The following is a 16,349-nucleotide window of genomic DNA, read 5'->3' as shown; positions in this document are numbered from 1 at the left end:
TTAAAGGAAAAATGAAAAAAAAATGAGAAAAGAACTCAATTTTGGTTAGAACTAGTGTAATACCTCGTGCCTGCATGGGTATTGTGTTTATAATTTATTATTTTCTTATATTATTTTTTATAATATATTTATCAATTATTTTTAAATTTCATATATGTTAGTATATATATATATATATATTCAAATAGTTTTATATTATAAGTATCTTATTATTAAAAAAAAAAAAAGATTATGCATAGAAATGACAATGAATAGGACGGGTGCAAGTAGTAGTCACCATTTATTTGTCTCACTGGGTAGATACTTATCTTGTGTTCGCTTGTTACCCGCACTATACTAGTTAAGCCTCCGTAAACTTTATTTTTTAATATCCAAGGATATTTGCAAGTACACATGGATATTTTTACAAAAATAAAAAATAGGTTAAAATATATTAACAAACATTTTTAGTGTAATTTTTCTTTATTTTAATATTTTCTTGAAAAAATAATTTTAATTGTTACAACTTACAACTAAAGGTATTCAAATATTCTACCACCTACATAATTAAAAATGCCCATGAATAATTTTAAATAAATAAATAAATTTTGTGAACTTTAAATAAAATTATCTAAAAATTACTCTCTAAAATATAAACTCAAATAAAAATATACTAAAATATAAGTTCAAATAAAATTATATTCCAATACGTATGTACTAATTTAAAGTATTTATAATGAATATTTACGTATTTAAGTTTGGTAAAAAAAATAAAAAATAAAGGATACTTAAGTATTTTAATATTAACGGTTAATACGTATATGCAAGTACGAGCTAGTATCATCATATTTGGCATTGTTCATTAACAAACAGATAGTTAATATATATATATATATATATATATATATATATATATATCCAATACTTGCTAGGATCCACTAAAGACACTCATTTAATATAATCTTATCAACAAATATCCATGGCAAATAATAACTTTCATTGTTTGTGATTTATATACACTGGGAGACCCGCAGATTTCTTTGTTTTGACACTCCAAACAAATTTCTTTATCAGGCCCACAGAGACCGTTAGTGGGAGATAAGTTTGTGATTTTTATTGTTTTAAACTTTAAATTCACTTACAATTATACATTGTAATGATAACTTTTAATAATGTTTAATTTTTACACGATGTGCAAAAAAAGGCACAGGTTATCCAGAAACAAAATATTGCCCCTCACGTATTGTCTCGTGGGGGTTATGAAGATCTATAAAACAGGTTGATGGAGGAGAAGAAAAAGAAAAAAGTGGAGGAAGCTGCTTAATCCGGAAGCACTTACACCGTGATTGATCCTCCATCTCTCATTAGATGGCACATGAAGTGGAAGATGACTTGCACCAAGAAAACTGGGCAAATAACGTCTAAGGTAGCAAAGGAAATTGTTGACAAGATTGTAAGTGACTTTCAATTGTTAATTGCAATTATTTATGTTTATTGTGTGATTGAGTAAACCAATAAATGTGTTCCTTACAAGATTCGTTGGAGGAGCAGGTCTCACAGGGTTTCTTTGTCACCCATGAACATCAAGATGTACTGACTGCTGTCATTAGGCAACTAGAACACCCTGGTCATGTGCGTGCTACTGGAGCCGATGTGACGATCAAGCAATACTTACGACGATCAAGCAATACTTTAAAGTATCCAATTTTAAAATTTTTATAAGTGAAAGGGCTGAAAAAAGGACGCTTTGGGAGCTGAATCAGTGACATCCATTGAGCCTTCTCTTGAGGGCAACTGCAAAAGTAGTGTAAAAAGAGTTTGGGCATGGCTGACACCAAGCTATACGAGCAAAGTACACGGAACGCTTGCATAGCCGCCCACCGGTTCGAATGAAGCAGCGTCGGAGCCATGTTGAGTATGCGGAGCACGCCCATCGTGAAGTTGTCAAACAAGACTCTTACATGTAGATCACAAAATAGGCAATCATCATATAAAAGAAGTCTATTCATCCCCTCTCGATTCATGTACATGAACTCTGCGGGCGGTGTGGCATCCGACCTGATCGTGCGAAGAGTGATCGGGCACATCTTTGGATCCGTTATGGTACTGATCGGTAGCAACCTATGAGGTTGATCGGGTACAATTCGTGGTTGTACCGGGAGAAGTAGATGCCTACCTCTCTGTCAACTCACATGTACTCCAGAAGCGTGATAGGGGGAGGCGGACGCTTTTCCTTCAACACTGGGCGCTTCTTAGGCTAAGAAGTAGCCCTCTGGGAAGTCCTCACTTCGGCAACGGTGGTCACCACTAGAGTAGCAACGCTTTCACCCATGTTTTTGGTCGTATTCATCGGAAGCTGGATCAAAAAGGCCAAAAGGTCATTAGACCCCTCAAATGCCGAGAGGTCACTCGAGCTAGAAAAAATCGATCCTAAGGAGTAGGAATTAGATGACACATCAAAAACTACGTCATCATACCCTCGAACCTCAAACTCGCCTCCAATCGAGTCCCTCAATGACGAACCTTCGACCGACACCATTATTACGTACCTCAAAAAAAGAATTGATTATTACACTACTCAGTTGAGAGCAAAGAATACTATTCGGCTGAGAGCAAAGAAGCAGATATCAAGTCCAACCATCAACATTTCCTCACTATTCGTTTAACACAAATCTATGATCGAGATCCCACGACGTTTCGTAAACTAAGGGGACATCTAACACATCCAAACCGAGTACCCCCCCCCCCCCCCCTTCGGCCAAGTATCTGCATATTTCATACAAAATGTCTCAACCCTTAACATATACGAACAACAGGAACCACTCAGCCGTGATTATCATCTATAAACCCACTTAAGGATAATTACTTGATTAGAAGTGTCGAAACATGATTAAAAGGTGTACTACACAACTGGTAATTAGGATGTGCAGACCCATAGACCTGAAGCCCAGTAAGGTCAACATAAAAAGGGATGAACCCCTGAGGTAAAAGGACTTATTCATCCTCAAATATTCACTATATACCATTAACATCTTTGAGTTAAACCCTCACTTGAGCGTTAAAGTGTCTTTTGCAGGTATCCCTCCTCGCTCTTCCGGACACTCATGCACTCGAGACTTCAACAAGAAACTACAGACAGAAGACCCTTCGACAAAAAGACAGGCATTTGGTCCATTTGATACAAGAATATTAGAAAATACATTATTTTAATTATGAAGAATAGTAAAAATAGGAACATAACTCATTTAATGTTCTACCCAACAAGCATGCATGTATCTTGCTATTGAAAAATCTATCATACTTTATCTTGTCTATTATCTCTAAATATCCTACCCATGATCATGATCTAGGGAATCAAATTCGTTAGTACTTACCACCACAAACCATACTAAGCTGTCGAAACTATGACCTTGTATGTGCTTTTCACAGTTCACATACATAAAGCCTTTTTTTTTTTCCTCCACACCTTATTCCAAAATCCCTTTATATAAATTATAGTACAAAGTTCATGCATTGATGTTCCCCAATTAGCTAGGGCTGCCTCCCCTTCCTTACGTGTAAGTCACTAAATCTAAAACATTCTAGTAGACACCACACTTTGTTACAGACCAGTCCAGTGTGCTTTAGAGGCCAACCGAATTCCAAACCCTTTTGCATTCAATTATGAGTACTATGAAGGTGATGGTGCATGATCATGATTGCCAATCTGTAATAAGGGTCCTACGCTACACACTTTGCTTCCAAACTCTTCTTCCCATAACACTAGGCAATTGGGGTTTTAGGATTGGGATCAGAGGGTGCAAGGCTTTACTTGTGCCCACCATTTTTGTGAATTGCTCTTGAGAAAGGTTGATAATACATTTTTTATTATTATTTTAAATTTATTGAAAATTATAAAATTTTATGAATCTCATTTTTTTCAACGACTCTCACTCCTATTTTTATAATTTTAATTATTAATAAAAATTATACCAAAAAATATATATTATTACGGCACATAGCAAGCAGAAATATAAGATTGGTTGGAATGTTGGATGGTTAAGGAGAGAAAAAAAAAATTACAAGTTTGATATTCTTTCTGTTGATAAAAAATTAACAAATTAATAATTAGTATTTATTTATAAAAAAAAAATAACAATCCGAAGAGCATGTATTTTGTGTGTAAAGGGACGAGAAGGGGCAGGGAAGGGACAGTGAAAAGATCTATGGATGGGGCACTCTTGTGTATTATTGGTCCATCTCGATTTTGGCTCAAGATTCCTAAAATTGTAAATGGTTGTTCCACTTTTGGTTTTTCTTCACATGGCAAGTGGCCAGAGATGGAAGTGAAAAGCATATTAAATATTATAAGAAAAGGGTGAGGAAAAGAGTTGACAAGGATATGGTGGCTCTTTTGTTTTAATCTCCTCTCATGTAATGGCTGGGCCATTGACTTTGAAAAGATAGATAGGATAGGATCGTAGGATAGATTTCACTTTGGTAGGAATAATAATTAATTAATTTAAAAAACATATTTTACTGTTTATCTTTATCTGTAGGATAATTGATTAATATATGTTTGTTATTGTCTCCCGATTAACTTGTTCATTATTCGATTATCTTAACATTTAGCTTTGGACATGCTAATATCGTGAGATATTTTGCAAAATTAAAAAGGAATGGCTTAATAAAGGGAAAATCGTAAATATCATGATTGTACCCTTTAGTCGTTGTTTGCTGGACCCAATGATTAATACATAGGTGTCCATCCACTTTTAACTTCTTTATATTTGCATATTTGAGTCTCGGAATTATGTATCCCCTTATCATCTTTGGCATAAGTCATTAAGGGTTCATTGACTCGGTTGTCAATGGATCTGACCCAAATATCTAGTATATTATCATAGTTTATGTTCTTATCTAATCATGTTGGATCTTACCGCATTTCTTTATATCTTGTCTTTAAAAATTAAGTAGATACCATATGATAAGAAAACCTAGGCTTGGCCTCGTAGACAAATAGATTATACACTTGTATGTTGTCGATAGACAACCTCAACCGTTAGAAAAAATCTATGCCAGAACTAGGATCAAAATAAAAAAAATTCAATAATTTTCTTAATATGTGTTTAGATAAAATAAAATCCAAAATGGTGTGTTTGAATATTTGTGCTGATATTATAAAAAATACAAAAATAAATCAATAGTTATTTCACGGCTTTTAGTTTTCCTTTTATCAACAAATGTTAGTTGTTAGTATTGTTAGTTTTTGTTAGTGGAGAGCTTTTTAGTTATTTATTACGTAATGAAAATACTTCTAATGATGGTATATTTTTTGAAATTGATATATAACATAGTGCTCAGTTAAAATATTAAATAAAATTAAGGGTAAATAATTATTTTTGTTTTTGAATGTGTAGAGCGCTGACAAATTCGTCTTTAAAAGATGCAAATTTAAATTTTAGTCCCCGAAAGTAAAAAAAGTGTGACAAATTCATTCATCCATTAACTTCTGTCTATTACCGTTAATGAAAGTGTCTACGTGACACATTTATGAACAAATTTGTCAGTGCACTACACATTTAGGGACGAAAATGACTATTTACCCAAAATATAATTTAATTTTCATCTTTGCTTTTTTTTAATCATTGTAAGCATAACATTAAAATAAACACTTAAAAAAATAGAAAAACATGCATAAGTTAAAACAAACATAATAATAAGCATAATATTGATTAATAAGCATAATCTATATGTTGCTTTGAAATTTCTATTGTGACAACATTAGGTAGTGACAAAATAAAGTTGGGTTTCATTTTTTTGTAAGGATTAACTTAATGGTTGTGCATTTTTATTTGAGTCTCATATTTTAGGTAAGGTACTATCACATTAGATGGATAAATTTGTCACACTTTTACACTTTTAAGGACTAAAATTTGAATTTTCATCTTTCGGAAATAAATTTGTCACTGCTTTACGCATTTAGGGACAAAAATGACTATTTACCCTAAAATTAAAGTTAGATCAAACTCACAAGATATTATGGTAAGCAAGAACGAATCTAGTGATTGAGCAGGAGATAAACTCTATACAATGTTATGAATTTGAGTTTGTAAAAAAGAACTCATGGAAATAATTTTGGCCCAAGCTTTACTTACCTTTTGATTGAACTTTGGATTAGTCAGGGTCCCTTCTTCTTAATGAACCGTAGGATTAAGACAAAAAAACACTTGTGGAAAAGCCTCATAAGAAAATTATGAAAAAAAATAATCATTTTCAGTTTGCAAAAGATATTTAAGAAAAATGAAGTTTGCCTCATTTCATTATCAAGCTAGGCACACCATTAACCTAAATAAATGACTTTGCAAATTATGTTCATATGCATGAATCATGATATTGCTAAAAAAATAGCGACTGCCAAAAGTCATGATTAATCTCTGTTGGAGACCAGAACACATATAAAATGAGTATTCTTCTTTCAACATGGTTTATTCCATAAATATTAGAGTGAATGGTTTGATCCTTGTAGTTGATAAATAAAACATCTTTGTTTGTTAATGTCTAATTTTTATCCATCATCTTATATAGTATTTCAACATTAAAAGATGCTATGAACAAAACCACATAAAATTACACAACTTTTATAACTTTTCGTTTAGTGGTTGATATATGATAGAGATAATTTTGAAGGAGACAAGTGAAAGAAAGGAGGGCATTATTTCGATGGACCAATATTTTAAATGGTCTATAATGGACCATAAATCTAAGCCATTAGATTAATCTCATTCAATAGATCAAATTTACATCTTCTAAACCAAATAATAGCTCCCAAAAATCTCTTCCTAACTTCTTAGCAACCATTGTAGGCCACCATCAGGAACCAACAATGTTTCATAAACTTCAATCCTTCGCCAATATGTTTCTCTATTTCCATGTGGTTTGATCATATTTTTTCTTGTTTCCCCTTTCACAATCAATATTTTCTCTGCCTCCAGATGAAATTTTATTTTGAAGCCATAATGAAAAGTGAATATTATAGATTGTGAACTTATAGGGGTGCGGAGGTGTAGTCAGGTAAAAGGGGGTTGGATGGGTGTGTTGAGAATCTTATAGCTTTTTCACAATTTCTTCACTTGAATTGGATCTTGAGTTAAATCAATAAATAAGAAAAAAAAAACATTTGATTATGAATGGATTTGGAATTTAATCAACGTGAAGATTTATTAATTGTTTTGTAAGAAGCATTGAATTGGATTTTACTAGAGTTATGGAGAACTTGTGATGTTAATCACTTGGATGTTGATGTTCTTGTGTCTCCTTTGGAAGTGTCTTCTTGCTAGATTGAAGAAACAAAGTTTAGATGGGTTCAATCTAAAGTGATATAACTCAATGAGCCCATTAAACTGCCAACATATATGGATTTAATGAGCGAAAACCAATTTTGATTTGATCCATTAGGGGATAATGAGAATCCTAATAGGTTAAAACCTAAGACATGATTATGGTCCCCAATACATCAAATCAATAAATAGTTTATCTTCTCTTTATCTGAAGAGAAAACGAAAGTCCCATAAGAAAGAAAATGATTTAGTTGAGAAAGATCATTAAACCAATTATTCATGACCGCGGTAAGATTTCGCTGCGTGTTGATCAAGCTCTATGAATCTAGGTAATACAACATAACATAACGTGTTTTAATATTCATTTAATATCTTATAAGGTTTATTAAAAATTCCCACAATAAATTTATTTAAATATATTTGATTGACCTCCTGAATAATTAAATAAGCTCATGTATATGACTTTTCAGTTAAACAAAGAAAAAAAAAAGAGGCAATCTTGTTTTGTTTTCAAATAGTTATGTTAGGATAAAAAGACAATTTGTTTCTAAAAAAAACACATACTGCACTTTCTTAATTTGTTGACCTTTTGAACAGATAGTCTATGTACGTTACGACTTTCACTTTTGAAATATATAACAAATTCATAATTAAAAAGATGCAAAGATCGTATTCAGAGAGTGACACATTTTTTTTAATATAATACAATTGAGAGACACATACATGATACACCAACATTTTTTTATCAGTATGAAATAACAAACAACAAGAGAAAACTAGGAACACAATTCCTATTGCACCAGCCAATTGATACACCAACATTTGTTAACGTAAGTGGATTTAAATTTTAATTTGCTCGTTTTAGCTACAAAGTATGGAAATATTTGAATAATTTTTTTAATATATTTCATATTTTACTTAATTAAACAAGTTAAGTTAATAAAATAATTTTATTTAAAATTAAAGTTCTCTCTCCTCTTTCTTTTCTCTCTTATTTTGAGTTTTTTTATTCAAATTTCTCTTTCTTCCTTAACATACATATATCAAATTTTTCTGCATCCAAAAAAAGATGCATGTTAAATTTCTCTTATTTTTATCCATCTTACACCCAGCAAAGCAAGTCATTTCATTAACAACCATAAGTCTTTTCATTAACAACCATATCCATGCCTCTTAATCCAAACCTTTCTTTTCGTATAATGGAGATAAGGGAAAAGAAGAAAGATAATCAAATTTTGGAAAAAGAAAATATTTTTTTTTAAATTGAGATCAATTTAGAAGATAGAATGCTTTAAAAATTATTTAATAAAATAATTCAACCTATCATCTAATTTGTTTGCATAAAACATAAATTTTATGTCTAAATATTTTAATACGAGTAAAATTAAAATTAAAATTAACTCGCGTTATCAAACTCTGTCTCTCTCTGCCTCTATATGTATATTATAACTTTAAATTTTAATTCACAAATAAAAATGCAACAAATGTCACCTTGTTGTGCTAATAAAGAAATCTTGCTGAAGATTTATTTTGTGACTTTATTTAAAATTATTTGAGTGACGTTTCGAATAAAACAAGTTTCTGTAATGTTGTCGCGTTTTCAGCTAGAGAAAGAACAAAAATATTGTTTTCATAAATGAAATAAATGGTGGTTGCTAATTAAATGTTTAATATTAATCCACACATAATATGGCCATATTACTGTCAACGCGTTTGTATTGTATGTATTGATATTTGATATCAAAGATCATTCCAGAGATTATGTGACTTTTAGTAATATTTTTTTATTTAATATTTAATAAAGATATTAATAAAAAAATTGCTAATATTTAAAAAATGTCGTCAAATTATAAATAAATATTATTATTTATTCATAATTTGATGATATTTTTTTAATGTTATCAAAAGATTTTTAGTAATATTTTTATTAAATGTTAAAAAAATGATTAAAAATCATATATGTAATAGTGACCATATATATATATATATATATATATATATATATATATATATATATATATATCAAGAAGTTTTTATTAGTTTTTTTTTTTCAGAAAGTTGCTTCTTTATTAAAATACTTAGATAAACAACTTTAGTAAAAATACTTAGATTAATATCATAACATATGAAAACAAATAATAACCATTCTTGAATCATGATTAAATAAAATAGAAGGTAAAAATTAAAATCTAAGTATAAATATTTTAGAAGATCACCAATATTATTATATCCTTATTCCTGTATGATAATGATAGATTAGTTACAACACTTAAAAAGAAGACGATAATAATAATGATGATGAGAGTATTTAAGATAAAAAATAATTTAAATTAAATTAATTTTAACTTGGGTAGATAAGAATTGACTCATCTCAAAACTTTGATATGAATTTTTCTTTTCATCTTAACCCGATTCTATTTAACATGTTAGCTTTGTTGATTTTAAAATTATAATCATTTAACATTTTGTATTTATTTATTTCATAAAAAATAATTAACAAGAAATTAATTATAAATTTAATAATATAAAAATATTATACATACACATATATATATATATATATATATATATATATATATATATATATATATATATATATATATATATATATATATATATATATATATATATATATATATATATATATTATTGCTAGCTTTGAAAATAAGTTGAGATCTTTGTATTTACCCTTAATATATAGCTATCATTGTCTCGATTTTTTTTACTTTCATATTCATAAAAAAATTTAAAAAAGAAGAAGAAAAAAAATATGAAAAAGTTTAGGCGCGGCATTTACTTGTATTTTTATTTTTTGTTTTTTCTTTTTAATTAAAAAAACTGTCCATTTATATTTTTAATATGTTTCCTATTTGTACATGTATGAAAGATTGAAAATAAATTTTTTATTTCTCTATTTTCTATAAAAATATTTGAAAACAGGAAACATATAAAAAAAGTAAGATAAAAAATTTATAATTTAAAAAAAAACAAAAAACGAAAGTACAAGTAAATGTTCCTTCATTTTTCATATTATTAACTCAATGAATAATGCATTTGGAATTTTTTAAAAAGAAATTGAAAAACGTATTATTGAAAGACAGAGATAGAAGTTATAGATTACGAAACATGTCTGTATCATCAAGAAGTTAGTATTTAATAAAGATATACTATCTATATAAGAAAAATTATAATATATTACCTTACACATTTTTCGGTCACATCGTGTCATCCTCTTAAAAATCAATTTTCAAACATGTAATAAAAAGAAACAAATAATTTAATATTTGTTCCATCATTAGTTTTCCAGGTATTAAATGCAGATGTTTTATTCATAGAATACTTTTTTATCATTTTTTTTACCAATACGAAAACTAAGAAGAACTAGAAGATAAAAAAAATGATGTAATAAACAAAAAAAAAAGAGAGGCTCGCATAAATTTTGTATAATTTGTTTTTAAATGTAATACATCAGTAGATCATTAAACTAATTGGGAAATTTTAATTAGATGCTTAAACTAAAAACATTTATATTTGGATCAATGGAGTTAGTAATCAATCATATATTGTTATTTTTTCGATAGTTTCAAGTCCGGATAAATTAATTTTAAGAATTCAATTATAAAAATGGTAGAAAACGAATTATTTAAATATTTTTTAAAATTTAAGGAATCAATTAAAAAAATTAAAAAGTTATGAGAAATACTATATAATATATTGAACCCTTATTTTATAAATACAATATTTTTTAGAGTAGTTAAATTATTTATATAATATTTTTATATTATTATTTTTCTATTTCTTTACATCATTATCTATTATTTTATCCGATACTTCTCTCTCCTCTATTTTTTTTTTGTCTTTAATATTTTTTTATTTTTTATATAAAAAAAATGTACAAATACAATTTCTCTTTTTTGTTTTCTCAAGGTTCTTAACCACCGCCCTGGCTTTTGAATTGAATCAGTCTATGGTCTTCATCTCTCTGCCACCCTCTCCAACAAAACCAACCTTTGAATCTTTCTTCATCAAACCACTCTATCATTTCCATTTCCAAAATCTCAATCTTTGAAACCCAAATGCCACATTTTTCTTTCTCACATCACACCCTTTCTCCCTCCCCTCTCATCATATCCCTTTTCTCTTGTCCCATTGGACCATTGAAAATAAAAAACCTTGCAAACTTTGATTTCATTACATACATATCTTATCACAATTCAAACCACCTTACCATCTTTTTTTGTTTTTTGAACACCAACACTTGTTCTATTGCAGTCTTTGGTTGGTATTGATTATTGATTAAACTAAATTGACTTCAATTTTTTGCTATCAACTTTTTGAACCTTTTTAATCCAAAAACATATACCCTTTTTGGTGAACTTCCCAATTTTTTAGAATCCTGGTGTGAGTGGTTTTTTTTTTTTTACTTTTTATTATTTGCTCCAGTTTTTATCACAAAGGGTTGGATTGAATTGAATTAAATGGTTGTTGAGATTTGCTCAGAAAACTGTGGGGTGTCAATGACAATGAGTCCAAGGATTTCATTCTCACATGACTTCTCCCAATCGGATGTCATCCCAGTTGAGAAGCACCCTTTGAGATCAAACTCATCTGGCTTGAACTCAAGCATGGACTTTGATTTCTGTGTTCATGAAAGCTTAGAGCTTGAGTCCTCTTCAGCAGATGAGCTTTTCTCACATGGGGTTCTCCTTCCCACACAAATCAAAAAGAATAACATCAACAACAACAATGCTCTTTTGAAGCCAAAAAGTCAACTAGCACCACCACCACCTCAACCTCAATTACCACCACCCTCGAAAGCTATTTGTGACAGTGCTTCTTCCACCACCAGAAAAAGCTCAAAGAAAGAGAGCCACAAAGATGGCAAGGAGTTGAATGATGAAGTGAATGAGAAGCAAAGTTCCAAGTCATTTTGGAGGTTCAAGAGAAGTAGCAGTTGTGGAAGTGGATATGGGAGTAGCTTGTGCCCTTTGCCACTTCTATCAAGAAGCAATTCAACTGGGTCTTCACCAAGTGTTAGAAGGATACCACTTTCAAAAGAGGGTCATCATCATGTTAAGCAAAATTCTCAGAAACGTTCTTCTTCCAGCACAAGGTTTTCTCAGTCTCACTCCCTGGCTTCACACAATCATCAAAAGCCTCCATTACAGAGGAGTCATGGGTCTCATGCTAATGGTGTTAGAGTTAGTCCTGTTCTCAATGTTCCTTCTGCAAACCTTTTGGGTTTAGGCTCAATCTTCTCCAACAATAGAGACAAGAGCAAGAAGAAGTAATTTTACCAAAGAAAAAAAAAAGTTCAATTCTAATTTACAGTTTTACTAATTTGCAAATGAGTGGGGTCTACCCTTTTATTATGTGTACTTCCCAGGTTTACGATCATGTGATTAGGAAAATTTGGTGTAGAGTTTTGAAAGGTAAATGAAGTGGTTTGCATCAAGAAGACAAAGTGATAAAGAAAAGATGTGTGTGTGTGTGAGAATAGCATGGACAAGCAATGATTCAATTCAGGCACATGATTTGGGGGCACAAAATGTCAGGAATATGTTGCTTTCATGGCTGTCCCTTCCTAGTGTTTTATTTCTCTCTTCTTTTGTTCTTTTTGGTCACACAAAGTGTAAATACATTGATTTAACTTTGTGTCCCTCTCTTGCTTTTTTCTTTTTCTTCTGATTTTCTCCAATTCTGTATGAATCTAAGATTAAACGGGAAAAAGTTGATGGTGCAGTTATAACTTGTAAGTGATTCTCTTCTGCTTTTGGTTGTGATTGTCCTGTATGGATTGTTTTTTTTTCCAACAGTGACAATGAGAATCCAACCTAGAATCGATAATAATATTTAATAATTCCAACTACCAGGCCGACTCTAGGAGGTTATTCTGCATGGATTGTTTAGTAACAATAAAAATGTTTTCAGACGTAGATATGTGAAGTCTAAAAAACATAGAGCTAATTGAATATTAATATTAAAAAGCACAATAAATCATTGTATAGAATACATTAATGGGATGAAGGGTGTTCCTTTTCTGTTGATTTGTTTTGGCCCCTCTTTGCTTTGTGGTTGCTGTTTGTTCTGGTGATCAACTTGAAGGTGACATGACTATGATTATGATCAGTGGCCCCTGGTATTTCCAGAGCCATCTCCTTCTCTTCAATGTTTGCCAACCTGGTACTGTATCTGAAATGGATTGATTTTCCACTACCCCGTTTTGGTTGCAATTTTGACCACTTTGAATTAATCAATGATAAAGTCAGGACTAGTGGTGAAAATTAAAGTTGAAATTGATGTCTCAAGGTCTCTGAAAAGATAACCGAGTATGGATATGATCTTAGTCTCTTAGGTGAACTTCAAACATTGAAAAGCTCCCCAACTTTAGTTGTATAATATTTGTGTATCTAACACAATTTTTTATTTGACGACCCTTACTGACGCTTGCTTTGTTTAACACTATTTTTAGTGTTTGTAATGCTTGCCACAGGTGCATAGTCATTAATGAATGATTCATGAAAAAAAAAACACAAATTTTGATTAAAAGATGAATGGTTGAAATTAGAGTAAATTACACGTAAGGTTTAAAGAATTACATATATATATATTTTTGCAAAATCTACACATATTTTTCTTGAGATTTAAAAAAATTATACATGTTTTCCTTCTATTTTTAAAACATACACAAATTTCTTAAATATTATCTAAACATATGATACTGATAAGTCATATGCGTTGATAATTTTAATTAAAAAAAATTAAAATATGTTTTTCGTTCTCGTAAATATGAAAATATTTCAAATTTGTCACTGCAAAAAAAATTCTATTTTTCGTACTCAAAATTTATATATGATACTTTTCAGTTTTTTTACATTACTTATATGTATAACCAATGTAAAAAAGTTAAAAAAAACTTACACTTTATACAACAACATACCTGTAGGCTTAAATGTACCCGAACCTGGACTAAAAGGTAACATATTTAAATTTTGTGAGAACGAAAAATAGATAAAATTTATTATAATTACGAATTTTAAATATTTTCATATTTATGAAGACAAAAAATGTATTTTAACTTTTTTTTAATTAAAATTGCCAACACACATGACTTGTTGTTATCAAATGCTTAGACCACATTTAAAGAATTTGTGTAAGTTTTAAAAATAAAAGAGAGATATTTATGATTTTCTTAAATATCATGAGAGATATATGTAATTTTATTAAAACTCAAGAAAAACATGTGTATGTTTTTGAAAAAGAAAAAAATATGTCTAATTTTTTTAAATTTCATGAGCAACATGTATAATTTAATGTAAACTATAATAAGACATAGATACATGTATAACAAATTATGATGTTAAAATTTCAACCACCACGACTAGAACTCCATATTTTACTTTCTAAAAGTGCACCTAGTACTTTAAAGAAACTACAGGAAATTGTTTAGCTTTGGGGCTGGCTATCAAGTGAATTGGACCATAACCACCACAATTAGCACTAGTACGGTCGCAAGTAGTTGTCAACTTTATTTAAAAGCCAATCTATAAGGTTTCAATCTTTAACTCCTGTAGATATAGGGGGATACGCATCATAGAAGTTGTTAGAAAACGAACTTATATGTTGTGGTAAACGAAAAATGCTATAGCTAGCCTTTCTCACCCTAAACTTCGTCTATAAAGAAACCTCTCTTTTTCGGTCTTAAAGGATGTAACGATGTTGCTTGAGTTTTCATGTTATTAATGCATGCTCATCCAACAAGATGCATTCAAATCTCGTTGGTTGCAAAATGGAATGAAACTTTAACTCAGATATTAGTTCGTCAAAATTGCCCAATGTCAATACTAGCTAGCTTCGTGAACAAAAATGTTACTAATTTTAAAAGATACTATACCATAGAAGGAAAGTGTCTATTCACTAGTGTTGTTAGCCACAGTATCCATATATATATAGAGGACCCCTACCATCTAAGAATTAAAATTAACTAATTTTAGCCATACAAATGCAACTATATATACATAAATGGTTGAGATTAATTTTTAGGTCATTACTTTGGTGTGACTAATTCTCATCATATTCGTGTGTTATGTATTGTTTATGATATTGCATTTCATTTTATCACATTAAATAATTAAGTTTAATCTTTTTTTGCAACTGAAGTTTAAAGATCTTTTTACAAATTTGATATTTTTTTAATTTAATGTATTTTTAAAAAATACTTTAATCCCTAATTAATTCCTAATCTTCCCAAAACTCACACCCCATCCCCGTCCCAAAACACTTATTGTTGCAGTAGAGAGCAAATGCCTATAATTCTTTAGAATGGATTATTTTGTAATATTGTCTATGTCATGCACCGTCCAAACGTGATATAAATTGAGAAGAACCATGATCAACTGGATCAATATTCAAGGCCATATCAGCTGGAAAAGTTCTTTTTCACCCACTGATATAACCTTGCACTAGCAGTCTATTGAAACAAGACATTAACAAGATGAATCTTTCCCGTATGCAAAACATTTACCACTAGAGATAATATTGTTTGACAAGTTTTATTATAGATATTGTTTGATCCAATTTAAGTTGTCTTTTAATTCCATCACATTTCATATAGCTCTCAAATTCTAATAAAATTTGTTTTTGCTAATTTGTCTCCCCCGACTTTATTGAATATAGCATCACACTGACTAACCAAGTAACAATCATAGGTGATAATCTTATTACTTGATCCAATTAATTTACATCATCTTATTAATAAACGCACCACACCTACAATTAACTTTGTTGAATTTTCCTTTGATTTTCCAAAAGTCTAAACTAATCAGCATTAGAAAGGTAATGTTTGTACTTTCTAAACACGGTGGAAGAGAGAGGTTGGAGAAGGGGAAAAGATTAATTGGTCCCTAACGTGATGGCACCGAGCAAACTTAATAATTAGAAGATGAAAAATGTAAATTTTTGAGGTGTTGGGTCACGTTCCACCGCTTCATGGAGGTGTTTTGGGACCGGGATGTGTGTGATTTTCAGGAAGATTAGGACTTAATTAGGGAT

At 30.0% G+C, this 16,349-nt stretch overlaps 1 protein-coding gene across 1 annotated transcript; it reads left to right on the top strand.

Annotated features, from left to right (window-relative positions):
- Positions 1–11,235: 11,235 nt before the first annotated feature.
- On the top strand, positions 11,236–13,054 carry LOC114381315. Its single transcript, XM_028340535.1, has one exon. The coding sequence runs from the start codon at positions 11,777–11,779 to the stop codon at positions 12,587–12,589; it is 813 nt and encodes a 270-aa protein (XP_028196336.1). The 5' UTR covers positions 11,236–11,776; the 3' UTR covers positions 12,590–13,054.
- The last annotated feature ends 3,295 nt before the right edge of the window (positions 13,055–16,349 follow it).

Source organism: Glycine soja, chromosome 13 (genome assembly GCF_004193775.1).
Source record: "Glycine soja cultivar W05 chromosome 13, ASM419377v2, whole genome shotgun sequence".
NCBI classification, from domain to species: domain Eukaryota; kingdom Viridiplantae; phylum Streptophyta; class Magnoliopsida; order Fabales; family Fabaceae; genus Glycine; species Glycine soja.
The sequence above is the reverse complement of the archived record's forward strand: the minus strand, read 5'-3'. Positions and strand labels throughout refer to the sequence as shown.